Raw genomic sequence first — 18229 nt, 5'->3', positions numbered from 1 at the left:
ATGATTCACCCGCTGCCAGCGCGAACTTCCGAGGAAACGCGACGGGCTTCATCGCCAACACCCACTGGCAGCTCTTTCGCGCAATCTTGCTCAAAACTGCACCACACGTGGTCGACTGTGCATATTAGCTCTCGTGGACAGGGGTTGGAAAAAATAATATCTATACAATAGTTATGGCATTTTTAGCACAGAATAATTTATTATTGCTTTAGGATGTTCCCATACAAGTACAATGGAAAATTGTCCCAATAAACTAAGCTTATTACGAAAATTCTGTATATATTTATTGTCAATAATTGTGAAAAATACTGTATTATTGGCTGACCCTGTATTGCAATGATTATTACTGTGACTCCAAGACCAAAATACAATATGATATTTTATTTTCCGACCTCTGCTCGTGGAGGACAGTACTCCGTCGAACGACTTCTTGCGCTGGAAGAGTACACCCGACAGACGCCACTTAGTCGAGTTCTGTTCGTGGTTGTTGGGACCTTTCTCCCAGTAGAAATCTTCGTCTTGTGCCAGGAAGCCGTGCCCCTCCAGGACCCCGCACTCGGGTGGCGAGCCAACTACGGCTTCTGGGTTCGGGCCGCCATTGTGTTTGCGTCTGTGCTGTATGTCGTCACGGTCCAGGCAAAATATTTTCTCAAGAACTTTGTGATATCTCGGTGTCAGCTGCTGCTGCTCATCACGAGCGTGGTCATTCTACAGATAAGCTTAGGGGTTGATGTGGCTTGTGCTGCAAATGGCTGGTTCCCCATCCCGTTCGCTGCTATCGTTATGGCCCCAGCTTCCTATGTGATTTCCATCGCATCGTTTTGTGCTGTAGTGGGGATGCCCGCGGCCCGCGAGATACTAAAGGACAGGGATCGTCTAGTGCGATTCGGCAGCTTCGTAGCCACTCAGCAGTCCTCGATGCTCATCTACCCAGCCTATCAAGCCTTGTTTCACGCCACAGTCAATACAAACTGTAAGCTGTTGGTGACTCTTTTGCTGCCAGTCATCAAGAGGGTCGTGAAGAATATCGCGTTGCGCTGCGTGACTCACATGGAGGATATGATGCCGGAGATCGTCATCTTTACCGTCGATTTCCTTAACGCGCTGTACTTGGCCACGAGCATGGAAACCGCAAGGTCCTTTTCTACTGTGGGTCTCATCATCTTGATTGACGTCATGCAGTCAACCATGGTGCTTCTTAGTCTGCACCGGCGAACAGTGCACATTTCGAGGGACCTCCGCCGAGCCAAGTGCAATAATCTGGTGAGTTTAGCACGCGATCTTTGCCGGGTTGCGGGCAGTTCTAAAGTGAATGGTACAATTCAAACTCGATCCTGTCTTCAACGCGAGATGACCGCTGAAATACAAGCGTTGCTGGCTCAGATAGAGGAGCGCCAATACCACAAACCGCCCCCTACCCAGCGCAATTCAGGCATGCCAAGACGTCAAGGAGCGGTCCAAGGTGGGCAGACTGCAGTAGCGAGGTCCGCCCCCTTTCGTTGAGTTCCACTACGGGGCATGGTTGGCGGTTATTCCAACGTGTGAATGGCAACTGCGACACAGTGCAGCCCCATTTCCTCCAGGAAGCCCTCCAAGTTCTGTTCACGACCGAGTGCCTCCTTCTAACCGCTCTGATCGATGTATTCCTTTCCTTCTTCTATGGAGTCTACATGCTCGTGATGGCCCACCTACCGAGCCATACTGAGCTGACACGGGGACGTGGTTGTCCCCGTGTTTGTGTTCTCAGCCGTGGAGCTCTCAGCGTTTGCCCTGCTGGCGGCGCTGATATACCGGAAGCTCGGGGTCAACGCGCTGTATCACGTGGCGTTCGTTTTCAAAACTCAAATGGAGCTAATTCAGGGCAAACTGTTTGCTTGGGTGACGCTGACGATGACATTACGAGTCATACACTTTGGTAGGCCCCGCCCTTAATGCGAGTCATGATCGGAATTATTTATTCTAATTGACCTCTTTGTCCGTGATGTTACACAGGAGCAGACTTTCCGTTTGATTTTGCTTGGCTTTCAAGCCCAAGCCAATAGAGTATTAGCAAGGTTCCTTCCGAGTACAATTCCCAATCTCATTGGCTATGATTCTAAAGCTCGCCCTCCGTTGCGGTCTCTTGCGCGCGCACAAAGAACCCCAAGTGAACTCCCCACATATTCTCTGGCCACGGTGCCTCAGATGGAATCACGAAATCGTGCGGGACTGCCCTGTCACCAAAGCAGGACTCGTAAATCTCCAGCAACGGCTCAACTCGCTTTTCCCATGCTTGATGCCGCAGCTCGAAACGAAATCCCAACGTACTCAACCGCTCGACGTCACGCCCGATTTGCAAGAAATAGGATCCCTCGTATTTCATATAGTACACTTGCCTACCAAGTGCCATATTCCACGCACTCTTGGGCCAAGGTTCACGCGCAGGTACAACAAAGCTCTGAGGCATCCGACAAGTCTTGAACTCGGCGACGTAGGTTTGTAGCGCTGGAATGATACGATCGTTCCAAGTGGACGCATTACGGTCCCAGGCGAATCCAATTTCGTTTAGAGTATCCGCGTCTCGAGCGACAAACTCCACATAGGTTTTTCCCATGCGCATATCATTGACGACCTGGCCAAGAGGAAGATCCCACGCTTCTTCAGGCCACGGGAACTCACGTGGTACCTTGAATAGCCTCTCCACGATGCAGTGGTGGTGTACTTGGCGGAAGACCTTCAGCGCCGGAAGAACCTTCACGTTCCACTCACGCTCAGCCATCACCATCTCGAAGCAGAACTTCATCTCCTTGAGCTCGTGCTTCGATTCCTCTACTTGGCGAGCGTATCCACCCATATTCCTGATAAGAGTAACGGTGCTACCCAGCTTCCAACCCCACGACAATCGTGGCCACGCATCAACGCCGCCCGGGACAACAAACGCTCGCGGAACATCCGTGTGGCCGTTCACTGTGTAGAAGTGGCGCAGAGCTGGCAGAATGATCTCATCCCACTGGTACTGAAGGATATTGAAAGCGAAGTTGAGCTCCTTCAGCTCCGTTTCCATCCGCGCCGACAGAGCTTGTTTCTGAGCTTGGCCACGCAAACCACTGACTGCACGCCCAAGTGCGTAACCCCACGTCGCCCGCGGCCAGCGAGTGTCGCCCGTTGGAACGATAAATGAGTAGGGGGCCAACGTGTTCCTGTTGATCTTCTGGTAAGCTCGCAGTGCGGCCAGAATCTTCGCCTCCCACGCAATAGTTTTCCAATGCTGGCCCGTCAGCTTGGCCTCCTCTCTGCTCGAAGCCCCGACGCCCCCTTCCTCCAACACCGTCGAGCTAAGACATCTAGTAGCTCGCACAGAACTGACATCCGCTGCTTGCAACGGGAGGGTCGCCTTGTTGACGCGCCAAACGCGGCGCTGCGCTCTCAGCATGGGCCTTCGTCGAAATCTGGGGTGTGATTTATTGAGGGCCTCACAAATCACCGGGCATATGGGAGTGGAGCACTTTCTGATGGAATCACGCACTAATAATAAAGGCGGTTTGCACCAATCCTGGGATGCGGTACACTTACGTAAAAATAGCTGTTACACTTAACCTATCACTAAAGCCGCGGATTACAGCACTACTGAAAATGAACTTTTCACTGATGCCATATCAACAAGATTCTAATAATAAATAAGATAGGGCGAAACATCTCGACAACCACCGCTATTTTGCAATTGCCATGGCGAGGAGCACACAGGGCCGGCGTGAGCGGCGGCCTTGGCTTGAGCTCTGGCGTACAGGGCCCGCCACCCCCAACGAAGAGTTTGAGGCGGGCTTACCAACATTTAGCTGAAAAAAAAGAACGATCTAGTGCGCTGTACGATGAATCATGTCGACCGTGAAGAAGACTCGCTGGCTGTAACGCGCCATGATATGCGGTGCCTGATGACTAAGTGCAAATACAAGCGCTGTGAGATGTCCGGTGAAGCCTGTCCCTGTCGCTACAAGGTCCTTGAATGCCAGGGAATTCCAGAAGTCCAGGTCGTGAATTTCAAGATTTTATTTTCGCAAGGAGAGCATACAATGGCTGCCGACGCACCACCGTCTCCGGTTAGCACCAAGCTTTCTACGGCTATGAAGGAGTATTTAAATGCTAAACTTGAGGAAACGCCATCTATGGTGGCTCAATTGGCATTTTCCTTCCTGTCACGCGAGGTCCGTGAGCGCCGAATTGCAGGTTCAGCCCCAGATCTCGAGAAGGTGCAGAACAATGTGAAGTCGTGGCGTGCGAAAAACAAGCCGGATAGCATGGCCCCCGTCATGGAGATTTGTATTCGCTCAATGTACGAGCGTGAAGATTTAAGTCGAGCCCCTGTGGATTTGCTCGTGTTTTGTGATTCGAAAGATGAGCACGGCAGTAGGCTACCATTGTTGGGTACGGGATCGGAGGCGGATCCTTTTCGTATTGGCTTAACAAGCCTACAACTCATGGAATACTACATCGTCGTTCAAAACGATCCTGATCTCACTACTTTGATTCATTTGGATTGTACACATGGTGTGGTGAAACAGAAGTATCCTGTTTTTGTTGTGGGCATCTCGGATTGTCCTGGTGGATTCCTACCCATCCTTTACTACTGCGCGTCTCAGCGTAGAGGCGTCGACATCTCGTGGTGTCTAGCGTTTCTGAAGCGTGTGGTGTTTAGCGAGTTTCAGGTCCGCTTCAAGCCTGACTTTGTCATGATGGATGCTGACAAAGCCCAGTACAACGCGTGTGCTGCTGAGCTACCTGAAACCACAGTGCTTATGTGCTGGTTTCATGTCACTCAGAATGTGCACAAATATGCAGATGAGAATGGTTTGGATGGGGTATCTCGCCAGTTAATTTTTCGCAATCTTTATGATCTGCACTTTGCCCCGGATGAGGATAGCTACATGCAGAAACGCGCTTTTGTGATCGCGTCGTGGAATAGTGCAAGTCTTTTGTGTCCCCGATTCAAACGTGTCGCGAAGCACATTATCAAGACGTGGTTTTTGGATCCCCGCTTTTCTAAGTGGCAAGCGTATCACACACCGACGGGGTACGCAGCTACAAACAACCCTCTCGAAACGTACCACTACACTTTAAAGTTGGTAAACGACAGTAAGCGCGCAAACCCGACAGAACTGGTGGGCCGGCTGGATTTGTCGCGCATCGCCTACGAGACTAGTATGGTGCCATTCAGTTCGGCACCGAAAGTTTCGAAGCGGTTGAAGGCGGCCTTCAATCAAGCCGAGAAAAAGAAAACAATGAGAGCGGTCTTGTACACCGCGTACAAAACCGTGATCTGGTTTTGGTGAGTTTTGCACCGGAGCCCGAACAGAGAACGGCAGTTGAACCGGATACCAGCGTTGTTGAGGATGCCGCTGGAGCCCTTCTATCGTATAAATCGGTAAACTACAACAGGATCATGTGGAAGGAGATGCCGCAAGGGGGCTGGGTGGTAGATGCTACGGCCCGAACGTGCATGTGCTTGGTGTGGAGGAAAGCGGGTATGTGCTTTCACGTTATCAAAGCAGCAAAGTTCGCCAATCTGCCTTGTCCTGGCATGCCGCGACCGGAACAGAGATTTGTCACACCCTACCAGTCGAGAAGACGACCTCGATCGCCGAGCCGTGTACGCGTGCAGAGACCAGAGCCAGTGTCAGAAGAGGTGCCGGAGGGCGCAATTATTCTCGGCCCGGCAACCTTGGCAGAGTTCCGAGCTAACTCGGCAGGGTCAAGCGGACCCGCCAGCGTTGAGCTGGAGGACGGCGAATTCTTTCCTGGCGTTCCCGTAACAACTCCATTGGCACTTGCAGACCACGCAGATAACTCTGCAGTGCCCGTCACCACCTCGTGTGTGCATTCCGGTGTGTTCACTGGCGTGCCAAGAGTGCGCGCATCCGAATCGCGTGATCCGACCAATCTTCATATGACGGGTCCTGCAGGAGATCCCAGTTTACTAGGTGTGTTGGCTGGCACGCTGAGCAGCGGATCGGAACTACATGAAGCAAATGCTGAAGGATCCGCGTCACTTCGACGCTCCGAGCGGCGCCGAGTGCTATCGCGACGCGCCCGTGAGGCGTTCAGCGCTAACAAGCGCAGTCGGCAGTAGGTGAAGTGGCGGGCGTTGTTGAAGGTGGCAGTAAGGACAGGATCCATATGATTAGCATAAATCAGACCTATTACATAAACTCGATCAATAAATCATCTTATCCATTGATTCGCTCACTTTTAAAAGCGCGGTAAAGAGCGGGAGAAGGTCTCGATACGATGGAGGCAGTGCATCGGTGCCGACCTGCAACATTGTGAACTACGACGAGGTACTTATCCGTTTTGGTGCTGCTTGAGACCGTGCATTTGGTTCTGACAAACGGTTCCATCCAGGACGCCAGCGCCTAGCAGAAGCTGGACTCCCAGACCAAGACCATGGCCCCTCCGAGACGGGCGCCAACGCAGTGTGTCTGTACGACGTTGATCTGTCCAAGCCGCACGCCGACTTCATGTACAAACTACGCAAGTACGGCATGCTCGATCTTGTGGACCTGGGCGCCACGTGCGAGAACTGTTCTATCAGGTGGACGAGTAACTAACAGGCTACACTGGGCGGTAGTTCACCTCCTTGTGATCGACGCCGCCACAATCACCGTGTGCTAGACGAAGTTCATCCGACACACGCGCGCCTTCATCGGCGGCTGCTCGTCCACTATCGGCGGCTGCTCGTCCACCAAGCTCAGCATCCCCGTGGGCGACGTGATGGCCGACCCGGACACGACCAACAACAACCGCCGGCTCAAAGCGCAGTACTACAAGTGCCGCACGGACTTGATTGAAGAGTACGAGAACGCTGAGTGGTACGGCCTCAACACGTATCAGTACTGCGACGGAGACGTGACGACGCTGGCGGACGCCGACGGCTTCTCCGAGCTATTGACGGACTTCACCAACTACAGCATGTCAATTCCGGTCATGCTGACCGAGTACGGCTGCGTGAACCCGAGCTTCCCCACGGTGGGCGACTACGAGGCGCAGCGCACGTGGCGTCAACCTGGCTGGCTGCTGGGTGACGACGTCCGCAAGGTCTTCACAGGCGGCTTCGCGTTCGAGTACTCGGCCGAAACGGCCAACTCAGACGGCTCGGGCTCGTCCGCTTCGGCGTATCCGTTTACGTCCTACGGCGCGCAGAACTACGAACTGGGCTACTACTCGCCCGAGGGACTGGATCGTCACCATGTGCTCGTACAACCCCATGCCCAACTTCTACAACATTTCGATGCAGTACAATGACTCGGGCTTTCGTCCGAGTCCTCGTACGATGACTTCACGGCTGACTCGGACCGCTCCAGCCCCCCCGGACTGCCCCTCGGGCTTCTCGGCCCTCGCCGACTCGACGTGGGAATCGGACAGCGTGGAGGACGAGTCGTGCCCGTCCGAGGTGCTCAACTACGGACCAGACGGCCAGCGACTGGACCAGCTACGAGGGCACCACATCGAGTGCGGCCAGAGGCGACTCGTCGGATTCTTCGGCCGTCAGCGTGTCCATGGCCTCGGTGCTGCTGCTGGGCTCTGTGATCGCTAGACAGCGGTGTCCTACTCAAGTGCCAGTGGATGGCAGACGGAGACGTAACACGCAGTGAGCGCTAGTCGGCGACAGATAGCCGGTAGAGAACAGATAATGAACAAGCTGTAAAGAGATTGCATTCTAAGCGTACGAAAGTTTTGTCGAGCTTCATCTGACGCAGTGCCAATTGGACTTGAGGAAGCGCCTCGAAAACGAGGAACTCGTGCACCTCCGTCAACTTTGTCAACCAGGCGAGCGTGTTAGCTTGCCTGTCAATGCGATTGTTGTCAGTTTTGCTATGGTTTTTCATGCACCTTGATAAGTAGGAATTGACAAAGTTATAGTGCTCCATTCCACTTCATCAGTGGCCCGAGTTAGTAACAAAGTGCATCTGCACTATTCCTTGGTTAGTGCTGACCTCTATTTTTTTGGTGCTCTTTTCCGAACCCATAGTTGGAGGCGCCACCGTCAAAGTACAGCTGGCGAGCATCTCGTCTGATTTATTGGTGTTTTTACACGTAGTAGCGACAGAAAATAATGCGTTAAATATTGTATATCGATATTTGTAATTAATATAATACTAACGTAGCGCAAAATAGAGAAATGATATCAGTAATATAATATCGGTACATTTGTGTCGATATTATAACACTTCGATATTAATAAATCGACCAAAACAAGGGGCTTTGCTTGAGGCTGGGGGGGGGGGGGGGCAGTTAAAGCAGACCTCCTTTATTCCGGCACTTGAAGTTTATATATGGCAATGTGCCTATTTGAAGTTTTTTCGAGTGCCGAAATAAGCGACCGTTCAAAATCGCAGAATTCAAGCAGTGAACGATGGAGAAGCTAAAGCCAAGCGTCTCTAAGAAGCCCCCCTCGCGTAAAACCCCGTTCCATGACGCTCACAAGCTGCAGTACGGACTCGAGGTCGTAGCGTGTGATGCTGGGGGAGCGGCTTGCTCGGTCCGCTGCCTGTTTTGCCGATATTTTGGTAGAGAGGAAGCACCCAAGGGCAAACGAAAGCGTACTCAAAATATGAAGTACTACAATGCTCCTTTCCGACCCCAGAACTACATCGAGCACAATACATCCGCGCACTCAGCTAAGTGGGGAGAATACACAGGTCTCAGGGACGCAGAGAAGGCTGTATTTTTTGCTGATCTCACTTCTCGAAGCAACCAATTGGTAGCTCATTTTGACACAGAAAGTGCTGTGTTGCGGTTTTCTTTTCCAGAGTTGATTGTGACTGAGCTGATTGGAAAGGTATTTTTCAATGCTGAAGATGAAGATGATGATATGACTGTTGCGAGGGCTCTTCGTGCTTTCGGCTCGGTAGTGGATGGGGTCTACACAATGGAAATTAAGACGCCTCTGCGGTTTACTCTTTCGGTCAAACATCTCTCGGTTGGATAGTCGTTTCGGCAGACGGCAGCAGTAATTCAGCAGCACTACAACGCCACAGGGAACTCGAAGCTTTACGGTATGACCGACGCTATGGCAGGCACTTATGCTCGTATTCTAGTTGCCTATTCGTTTCAACGCATCAGCAACCTCATCGCAGACCCCAATATGTGGGTGTTTGCATTTGCTTGCGACATCACAACCCACACTGATCGCTCTTTGATGGATCAGCGTGTTCGTGTTGCCGTCAACGGCGTGCTAGTCAACCTACACTTGCTCGCGGTCCCTATGTTTGACCGCCACACTGCTGTGGTCCAAGTTCACCTGATTGTTCGAGTACTTGATATTTTGTTCGCTAACTGGAGACAGAAGTTGGTTGGTATTTCATCGGATGGAGAGAACATTATGACAGGCCGTCATGGTGGGGTGGTCGCTCTTTTAGAGAAAGAGGCCACCCACTCGGTGCTGAGAGTGTGGTGTGCTGCTCATCAGATGGACCTGGTCATGAAAGCCGGTTTTGCCATTGTTGGGAATGGAGACTTTGTGAAGAATACAAAGGATTTAATTGTTCACCGTCGCCGCCAAAAAACGCTGATTACTGAAATGGGAGGTGCCGCCAAAAAACTAACTAATCGGTGGCTGTACATGGGAAACGCATTGCAGTGGATATTAAAAAAACCATTTTCGCCTCGAAGAACACCTTGATGAAAACGTGTCTGCGGCACCAACGCCATCATGGTGAATCAATGCAGCTGTTGTTTGTGGGATAACGGTGGTGGTGAACGTCACGTTTGTCAAGATACAGGGGAAGGATGTCCTGCTCTCGCAGCAAATGGCAGAGATTGACCTCCTTGTAGATCGCCTTCGCAAACTGCTACGAGTTGAACGCGTACCTAGCTCTGAATTCCAATCTAGCACTAATGACACGATTTCTATGAAGTACTGGCTCAAAGAGCAACACTTGCTCGAGTTTATTCAAGACCAGGGGACGTTCGTCAAGTATCACATGAATAGTGTTGCAGATGCCGACAAAAAATCGATTCTGAGGCAGCTTGGCAAGTTTGTACTGCATCTAATTGAAGGTATGGAGCATGTACAAGCTGAGCGAGACAACAACAATGACGCTGCCGCATCTCCGGCTCCGCCAGTAATGCCAGCTGAGCTTGTCACAGTCCCTCCTCGCCAGTTTGCAGAAGATATTTTGAATCCTCGCCGCGATCAATTGGCTTTGTTTTGGAGTGAGGCAAAAATTGAAGCCGTTGAACGGGAGCATCGAGAGCTGTGTCAAGCCAATCTGCTTGATGAGATGGTTCGCACAGCCCTGGAGGAAGAATCGTATGAGACCAGCTTCAACGACGCCTGGGATTCAGTGCAAAACGCTGCTGCTCCAAAGACATTTTCACATCTGCTGCATTTTCACATCTGCTGCGGATTGGCAACCGTATTCGCGAATACGGCGTCCGTCGAATCCGATTTTTCCGTATCGAAGTGTGAACTGAACGACCGGCGCACTTCGTTGACTTCTTTAGCCCTTGAAGGCATCTTCCAGGCTAAACAGTTCGATATGCTTGAGAAATTGTAGTAAATTGCATACTTTATTTCCTTAAACTGGCACTGTGCCGAAATAAACTAAACAAGAGTGCCGAAATATAGCTAATCCGACACATCCCGGCAGGTGCCAGTATAAGGGAGGTCTGAGTTAAAGTAATATGAGGAGTAACTGTATTTCACGTGTTCAACACCTAGAATGTTGCGAGCTTACGTTCTGCGATGGCCTAGATAGTAGGCAAACAATAGCTTCAAAAGTAGCGCATTATTTCCCGTTGCACCACTTTTTCGAGTGTGGCGATCGCCGCGATCAGCATGATACTTGTAAACTGCGTAGACTGCAGTGACGCAAGCGAGAAGCGAGATTACTAATAAGATGAAAGCTATCCTACATGACACCGACACGGGCTACTCGCAGGTTACTCGATAGGCTACACGACACCTCGCGATGAGTTGCACGGCTTACTCGACACCTACACGGCTTACTCGACACTATATTGTTGCTCGACGCGGCAAACACGTGGTACTTGGCTCGCCTTCCTCAACTTTTGTATGAGATACACAAGTCGCTTGTCCGATTAACATTTTTTCTTGGCTATAAACTCTGCGCCCGAGCCCATCGAAGTCCATTTCCAAGTTGTCTTACCCAATTAGGCTGCACAATCTCGTATCACTCAACGAGAGCCCACACTAGAAAAACAATGGCGTACGATTTAAAATAAAGCAAGGAAATTCAGTTTAAAATATGCCTGCTTCGCCAGCGGCGCAAAGAACTAGTTAGCAAGACGTGTACTGGTATTCGTTCTTAATACAACGAAAATATTAATAGTTGTACTATATGTTACAATAAAAATATTTTTATACACAAAAATGCCAGGTAGCTGACAAATTTATGGGATTATTTTAAAATTACGAGGGTAATTCGTCTTTTCCCGTTTAATTTATTATAGTGTCGCCATTATTATCACCATAATATAATACAATAATTTTCCCCTTTACACCGTTCACCCTAATTAGTCGTGCCATGACTATTTACCGTGTACGACCTGAAGAGTGGCTCACCCTGTTTTGAAATTCCGTTTTCGGGGAAACTATTCCTATCTACGATAAAATAAATGCATCACGCAATTCGTCCTGAATCCGGTCTCTTTTCTCGATGTAAGGTGAAAATGAAAAACACTTTTCAGAACCGGTGGAATGATTATCAAAGGTGCACGACTAATTAGGTCGCACGACTTATTAGGGTGAACGGTGTGCTGTTCAACTACTTCGAAGTAACATGTAAGCAAATTTCGAGCATTTGTCTTTTCATGATGATAAGTCGTGGTCTCCGCCCTTTAACGGAGGGCCTTTACTGGTGAAGCAATGTCAGCTCTATACGTCCTGCCAACTGAAGCGCCTCAGAGAGTGCACCCAAGGCTGCCAAATTCTACGTTTTGGTAGACCAATTTTTATTTGCAGGGACTTCTTCACATCGAGGACAACAACAATGAAATCAACATGTAGCAGCGAGCTGACACTTGCCCTCCCAGCGCTTCTTGAAGTAGGCGGTGACTTCCCGCCCCTGGTCTCGCCAAGCGCGCCACTGGTTCTTCTCCTCAGTGGGGAGGGCAGGGAAGAGGTCGTGCGTCATGTCGTGGTCGCTGTAGGCGTTGTGCAGTAGCACGGAGCTGGTACTTCGGTCGTACCGTAGCCGCTCGTGACCCCGCACAATGGCGTTCTTGACGGCTGGGTTGTTGCTGTACACCACGCGCTCCCCGAAGGTGACGTTGCGCTTGAGGGACTGACCGACGCCGTCCTGCACGAATCCTCCACTAGGGACGCCCGTGATGTCGGCCAACGTGTTGAGCATGTCGTACTGCTCGGCCGCGTCCTCAATCCTCAGTCCGACGTAGCTGCCAAGTCGGCCTTCCGCTATCAACGCACCAGCCACACGGGTGCAGGATACGTCGCGCTGCTCGGGTGTGTCGTTACCGAACTCAGGGGCTTGTCCGTGGTCTCCGACGATGAGGACGATGGTATCGTTGAGCACACCAGCGTCTTCCATCCGGTCCAGGAATTTACCGAGCTCCATGTCGGTGAAGTACCTCATCTCGAGGTAGTTTTTGATGTTGTCGGCGTACGCTTCGCCCTCGTAGAGTGCTGAGAAGTCGGGTTTGTCGGCCTCGGCGTACCACGTGGGGCGGTTCGTGTAGTCTACGTGGCTCGAGATGGTGTAGTGCGTCAGGAACAGCGGTTGCTTGTCCTCCTCACCTGTCGCGGCCTGGTCCCTGGTCTTGTTGATCAGCAGGTTGCCCAGGATCTCGAAGCTCACGTCGTCGTGCACGCCCCACTGGAACTTCCGCTTAGCAGCTCCCAACCAGTCATCAGATGAGATGCCCAAGTCGCTCTCACCAAGTTCTATCATCTTGTCTTGGTCCCAGAGCGTATCAAAGCCGTGAGCGGGGAGGAACTCCTTCCAGTCGTCGTATCCCGTCCACGTGCCCGTCGTGAAGAACGTCTCGTACCCTTTCTGCTTGAAGAGCTGCGGCATCCCAGCGAGCTGCACGTCCGCCCTGGCCCCCGCTGTGTCCGTCGTCTGCACCGAGTCGTACGGGATCTGCGCGAAGAGCAAACTCGCCAGCAAGCGACTGGTCTTCCAGCTGGACCAGAGGTTCGGGAACGCCACGCCGCGCCGCGCCCACTTGTCGAAGTTGGGCACGACCGTCCCGTTCCAGCCCTTGAAGAGGTTGGACGGGTCTTGCTCCCCCACCAGGTAGTGCGAGTCGTGGAATCGGAAGGACTCCACCGCGATGACGACCACATTGGGCGGGTTGCTGTCGTTCACGCTCACGTTGAACGCCAAGTCTCCGCTGAATCCGTGCGTCCGACGGTAGAGTGAGTCCTCACCTGACAAGGTGTAGTCTTCCGTGCTGTGGATGTACACGGAGGCGTTCTTGATGCTCCCATCGGCGACTAGAGGCACGAATCCGACCTCGGTGACCTTCAGAGCGCGAGTGAAGAGCTCGTTGAGTGTCGAATCCATCGCCACATTGGCCACCAGAGGTGACGACGCCTGGCTGATGGCCAGCACGACCATGGGCAGGAAGACGATGGCGAACAGCGCCACAGCGAGCTGCAGTACGAGGAGTAACCAGTCAACGCTCTGGAGCCAATGAACAGTGCGCTCGTGCATCGTCTCGTGATCGCTGGAGGAAGACGAAGACGACGAAGACGATTGAATCAGTTCGTCCAGCGACACCCCCCCACCGACGCTACTGCTCAGTCGCTTTGGTGTGACGGTGTTGGCGTACGTCACGGCTTTGCCGTTCTCCAGCAGCAACTCGTTCACGTCGTCGTAGCTGTCGTTATAAGAAGAAGACGAGGAGGACGAAGAAGAATCGTGCCTCAGCTCCTCCTTGGGCGTCCACAGCTCCTCGTCCTCTCGTTTGAAGCGACTACGGACGTTGTCCAGAACCCGAAATAGTGCGTGAGTCGGGTTCCAGCGCATGAGGTCCGCCCACGACGTCCACGTGCGAACGGAGGCGAAGAGCGTCGCAACCAGAATCAGCACCGCCCCCGTCAAGTAAGCCTCGTTGAACTCCGACTGGGAGATGACCACACTGCCGACCATGTCGCTGTCGGCAATGGCCATGGCCACGATCTCGAAGGTGAAGCGCATGCTGCGCAGTCGCGCCAGTAGAATATCCGCCACGAATGGAGCTGCAGTCGCCACGAACAGCAGCCACGACGTGGAGAACGTCACGACTCGGCGGATGACGCGCTGGCGCTTCCACTTGATGAAGATCTGCACCGTCATGCTGTCGGACGAGGTGCCGAGTGCTTGAAGCAGCACGAAGTCGATGAACCAGAGCGCAATGACGAGGTACGTGGCACAGATCAAGTCTTCGAACATCCCCAGACCGAGCGCTCCCAGTTCGACTCCAAGGGTCTTGTCATTGTCGGTGCCGTACATCCCGATGAGCGCCGAGAGCCCCACGCAGCGGTAGATGAAGAAGAAGAGCAGCACTGCCGTGTAGACGAAGGCCCAGCCGAGCCACCGGTGGGACCAGAAGCTGGAGTATTGCAGCGCAAGTAGCGCCTCACGAGGTCGCAGCCAGCGTCTGGACTTGAGGTCGTCTCGAGAGTCGAAGGCCGAAAACTTCTCGTTCATCGCTGGGGCTTCCACGCTCAACGCAGCAGACGAAGACGACACCATCGTGGCTGATAGACGGGGGAGGACCTGCGTCTCGAGCAGAATCGTGGTCGATGCGGCCGGAATCGATGGCACTACTGTGGAGGGATCGCAGCCGAGTAAATTGGAGAATGGACTGGGACTCGAAGCCGAATGCTGGAAGCCGAGGCTTGCCAAGAAGCACGGGTGCAGACAGGTTCCACTAATTTAGAGAACGTGCTGGATAGCAGAAACCTTGGGGATTGTGTGGCCATGGAACTGCAACGGTGGTAGCGACTTAATTCGTAGGTGGCGTCGAACAGCACAACCGAACGCAGCGAGGGGTTCCTCAACTGCATAGTTGGCGTACAGTGGACTCGACTACGTTCGAAATGCAATCTCTTATTTATTTGAAAGCCAGATAAACTTGAACGTGAAGTCCACCCCTACAAGAAGCAAGCCGACTTGTTAGAACATGAGTCCCGCTACCAGGATCACTAGCAAACGCGCCAAAGTGCACGACTCGGAATGTCAGAATTATAGTCGAGCTGGCCACTAACTTGCTTCGAAAAAGCTTTCGCTTTGTCTCGAGGACGAATGTTGATGACACAACGCACTGATTGCCAGAGTTCAGTAAATTAACGCAACGAGCAGCCCAAGTGCTATGAACGCCACTGCTGAGAACACGAAGATGGGGCCAGCCACGTCTCCGATAGTACTCGTCGTGGCCCCCACCAGCTCGGAATGATGCTTCGTGCTTGGGAGGCGAGCCAGCATAAGCAGGTACACTGCCATAGCACAAAGGCACGAAGGCATCGACGACAGCGATGAGAATTAGAACTCGGTTGTGAACAACACTTCCAGCGTCTCTCGCAGAATATCGGGATGTGTTGTCAAAGGTTTGTACCCGGATCGAAGGATTAGCTGCGTGCTTGGGGCTGGAAGAATGGTCCTTGGCTGGTGATTCCATACGCCCGTATAGCGCGAGTTGGAGCCTCGATCCGCTTGGCAGGAGTTACACGTTGTCTGTTATGGTCTGTGTGCGCCGTTCTTTTCGGCCGGTAGCGGAGGTCACGGGCTTCAGTCGAGGTATTGTGCGGAAGGTACGACCGAATTCGAGTTTGCTGCTCACTGCTAGTAAATTCCAACTCTTTCGTAGCTTCATGGACCCTCGCCAAAGTCGTACCAGTTCGTTGTACAGGCGATATTGCACGACTGCGGATTGAACGATGTCGATCATGTTTTATGAATCAGAATCAATTTCATTACGATAGCTATGACCGCTGATTTCGAATTGGCGCTCACCATGCTGATTGCCATGTCACTGTGCGTTATAGTAAAGGGGAAATCCCAAATTACGTCCGTAATTTTGACAAAACGCATCCGTAATCAGCAAAAATAATAGAAGTCCGTGTTTACCGGACGTATCTTGTAGACAGCGTTGCTTTTGAGAGGATTGCACCCTTCGCGAAGTGTACATGCGCCAGGGATGACGAATGCATACTTCGAATGATACAAACCATGATGCAAGCTTAGTGCAACTCAATCAAAGGATGAGCTCCTCGTGCAGAGGTTGTGCATGACAAACAATGCATTGCTTTCGGTTGGACTCGAAGGATAATTCTGAGTCTTTAGCACACGCATACATGTCGGTGGTGGCTTCACATCCAGCATGCCGCCCGGGCCTGTAAATGTTACTTTATTTTAATGACCGCACTAACTTTATTTTCTTAAAAAAATTGTGCGCTCCCGTTAAATACGCCTGGTGGATGCGTTTTGCGTAAAATTACGGACGTAATAATGTAGAAACCAATAGATTGTGTGGTTTTCAGCGACGAAGGCCTATGCTGAGACCGGGCTTGGCGCGTCAACAAGGCGCACCTCGCGTTGCAGCGCGGTGACCACGCACCGAGTGTCCGTTCTGTGCGAGCTGCAAGATGTCTTAGCTCGACGGTGTAGGAAGGGGGCGTCGGGGTTTCGAGCAGGGAGGACGACTGCGTGGCAGGAGAGGATTCTGGCCGCACTGCGAACTTACCAGAAGATCAACAGGAACACGTTGGCCCCCTACTCATTTATCGTTCCAACGGGCGACGCTCGCTGGCCGCGGGCGACGTGGGGTTACGCACTTGGGCGTGCAGTCAGTGGTTTGCGTGGCCAAGCCCAGAAACAAGCACTGTCGGCGCGGATGGAAACGGAGCTGAAGGAGCTCAACTTCGCTTTCAATATCCTTCAGTACCAGTGGGATGAGATCATTCTGCCAGCTCTGCGCCACTTCTACACAGTGAACGGCCACACGGATGTTCCGCGAGCGTTTGTTGTCCCGGGCGGCGTTGATGCGTGGCCACGATTGTCGTGGGGTTGGAAGCTGGGTAGCACCGTTACTCTTATCAGGAATATGGGTGGATACGCTCGCCAAGTAGAGGAATCGAAGCACGAGCTCAAGGAGATGAAGTTCTGCTTCGAGATGGTGATGGCTGAGCGTGAGTGGAACGAGAAGGTTCTTCCGGCGCTGAAGGTCTTCCGCCAAGTACACCACCACTGCATCGTGGAGAGGCTATTCAAGGTACCACGTGAGTTCCCGTGGCCTGAAGAAGCGTGGGATCTTCCTCTTGGCCAGGTCGTCAATGATATGCGCATGGGAAAAACCTATGTGGAGTTTGTCGCTCGAGACGCGGATACTCTAAACGAAATTGGATTCGCCTGGGACCGTAATGCGTCCACTTGGAACGATCGTATCATTCCAGCGCTACAAACCTACGTCGCCGAGTTCAAGACTTGTCGGATGCCTCAGAGCTTTGTTGTACCTGCGCGTGAACCTTGGCCCAAGAGTGCGTGGAATATGGCACTTGGTAGGCAAGTGTACTATATGAAATACGAGGGATCCTATTTCTTGCAAATCGGGCGTGACGTCGAGCGGTTGAGTACGTTGGGATTTTGTTTCGAGCTGCGGCATCAAGCATGGGAAAAGCGAGTTGAGCCGTTGCTGGAGATTTACGAGTCCTGCTTTGGTGACAGGGCAGTCCCGCACGATTTCGTGATTCCATCTGAGGCACCGTGGCCAGAGAATATGTGGGGAGTTCACTTGGGGTTCTTTGTGCGCGCGCAAGAGACCGCAACGGAGGGCGAGCTTTAGAATCATAGCCAATGAGATTGGGAATTGTACTCGGAAGGAACCTTGCTAATACTCTATTGGCTTGGGCTTGAAAGCCAAGCAAAATCAAACGGAAAGTCTGCTCCTGTGTAACATCACGGACAAAGAGGTCAATTAGAGTAAATAATTCCGATCATGACTCGCATTAAGGGCGGGGCCTACCAAAGTGTATGACTCGTAATGTCATCGTCAGCGTCACCCAAGCAAACAGTTTGCCCTGAATTAGCTCCATTTGAGTTTCGAAAACGAACGCCACGTGATACAGCGCGTTGACCCCGAGCTTCCGGTATATCAGCGCCGCCAGCAGGGCAAACGCTGAGAGCTCCACGGCTGAGAACACAAACACGGGGACAACCACGTCCCCAATCGTCTCCGTCATGGCACCCGCCAGCTCAGTATGGTATTTGGCGCTCGGTAGGTGGACCAT

At 52.2% G+C, this 18229-nt stretch overlaps 7 protein-coding genes across 7 annotated transcripts; 4 read left to right on the top strand and 3 right to left on the bottom strand.

Annotated features, from left to right (window-relative positions):
- Positions 1-393: 393 nt before the first annotated feature.
- On the top strand, positions 394-1239 carry PHYSODRAFT_434005 (hypothetical protein; the record flags this gene model as incomplete). The annotated part of the gene is made up of 1 exon (XM_009538908.1): positions 394-1239. A coding segment is annotated over one exon (846 nt), but the record flags the coding sequence as incomplete, so codon positions are not given.
- Positions 1240-2095: 856 nt separating this feature from the next.
- Positions 2096-3412, bottom strand: PHYSODRAFT_529414 (hypothetical protein; the record flags this gene model as incomplete). The annotated part of the gene is made up of 1 exon (XM_009538907.1): positions 2096-3412. One exon carries the CDS (start codon positions 3410-3412, stop codon positions 2096-2098), a length of 1317 nt encoding a protein of 438 aa, XP_009537202.1.
- A 637-nt stretch (positions 3413-4049) lies between these two features.
- PHYSODRAFT_348256 (hypothetical protein) lies at positions 4050-7680 on the top strand (the record flags this gene model as incomplete). Its single annotated transcript, XM_009538906.1, has 7 exons — positions 4050-4383; positions 4648-4740; positions 5980-6065; positions 6240-6311; positions 6384-6527; positions 6646-7227; positions 7268-7680. 7 exons carry the CDS (start codon positions 4050-4052, stop codon positions 7565-7567), a joined length of 1611 nt encoding a protein of 536 aa, XP_009537201.1. The 3' UTR covers positions 7568-7680.
- A 706-nt stretch (positions 7681-8386) lies between these two features.
- PHYSODRAFT_528495 (hypothetical protein) lies at positions 8387-8962 on the top strand (the record flags this gene model as incomplete). Its single annotated transcript, XM_009538905.1, has 1 exon — positions 8387-8962. One exon carries the CDS (start codon positions 8387-8389, stop codon positions 8960-8962), a length of 576 nt encoding a protein of 191 aa, XP_009537200.1.
- A 3031-nt stretch (positions 8963-11993) lies between these two features.
- On the bottom strand, positions 11994-14696 carry PHYSODRAFT_528119 (hypothetical protein; the record flags this gene model as incomplete). Its single annotated transcript, XM_009538904.1, has 1 exon — positions 11994-14696. The coding sequence occupies one exon, from the start codon at positions 14694-14696 to the stop codon at positions 11994-11996; it is 2703 nt and encodes a 900-aa protein (XP_009537199.1).
- A 1942-nt stretch (positions 14697-16638) lies between these two features.
- PHYSODRAFT_528496 (hypothetical protein) lies at positions 16639-17784 on the top strand (the record flags this gene model as incomplete). The annotated part of the gene is made up of 1 exon (XM_009538903.1): positions 16639-17784. A coding segment is annotated over one exon (1146 nt), but the record flags the coding sequence as incomplete, so codon positions are not given.
- Positions 17785-17947: 163 nt separating this feature from the next.
- PHYSODRAFT_527941 (hypothetical protein) lies at positions 17948-18229 on the bottom strand (the record flags this gene model as incomplete). Its single annotated transcript, XM_009538902.1, has 1 exon — positions 17948-18229. The coding sequence occupies one exon, from the start codon at positions 18227-18229 to the stop codon at positions 17948-17950; it is 282 nt and encodes a 93-aa protein (XP_009537197.1).

Source organism: Phytophthora sojae (genome assembly GCF_000149755.1).
Source record: "Phytophthora sojae unplaced genomic scaffold PHYSOscaffold_12, whole genome shotgun sequence".
In the NCBI taxonomy this organism is placed as follows: Eukaryota; Oomycota; class Peronosporomycetes; order Peronosporales; family Peronosporaceae; genus Phytophthora; species Phytophthora sojae.
This window is presented reverse-complemented; position numbering and strand designations above follow the sequence as displayed.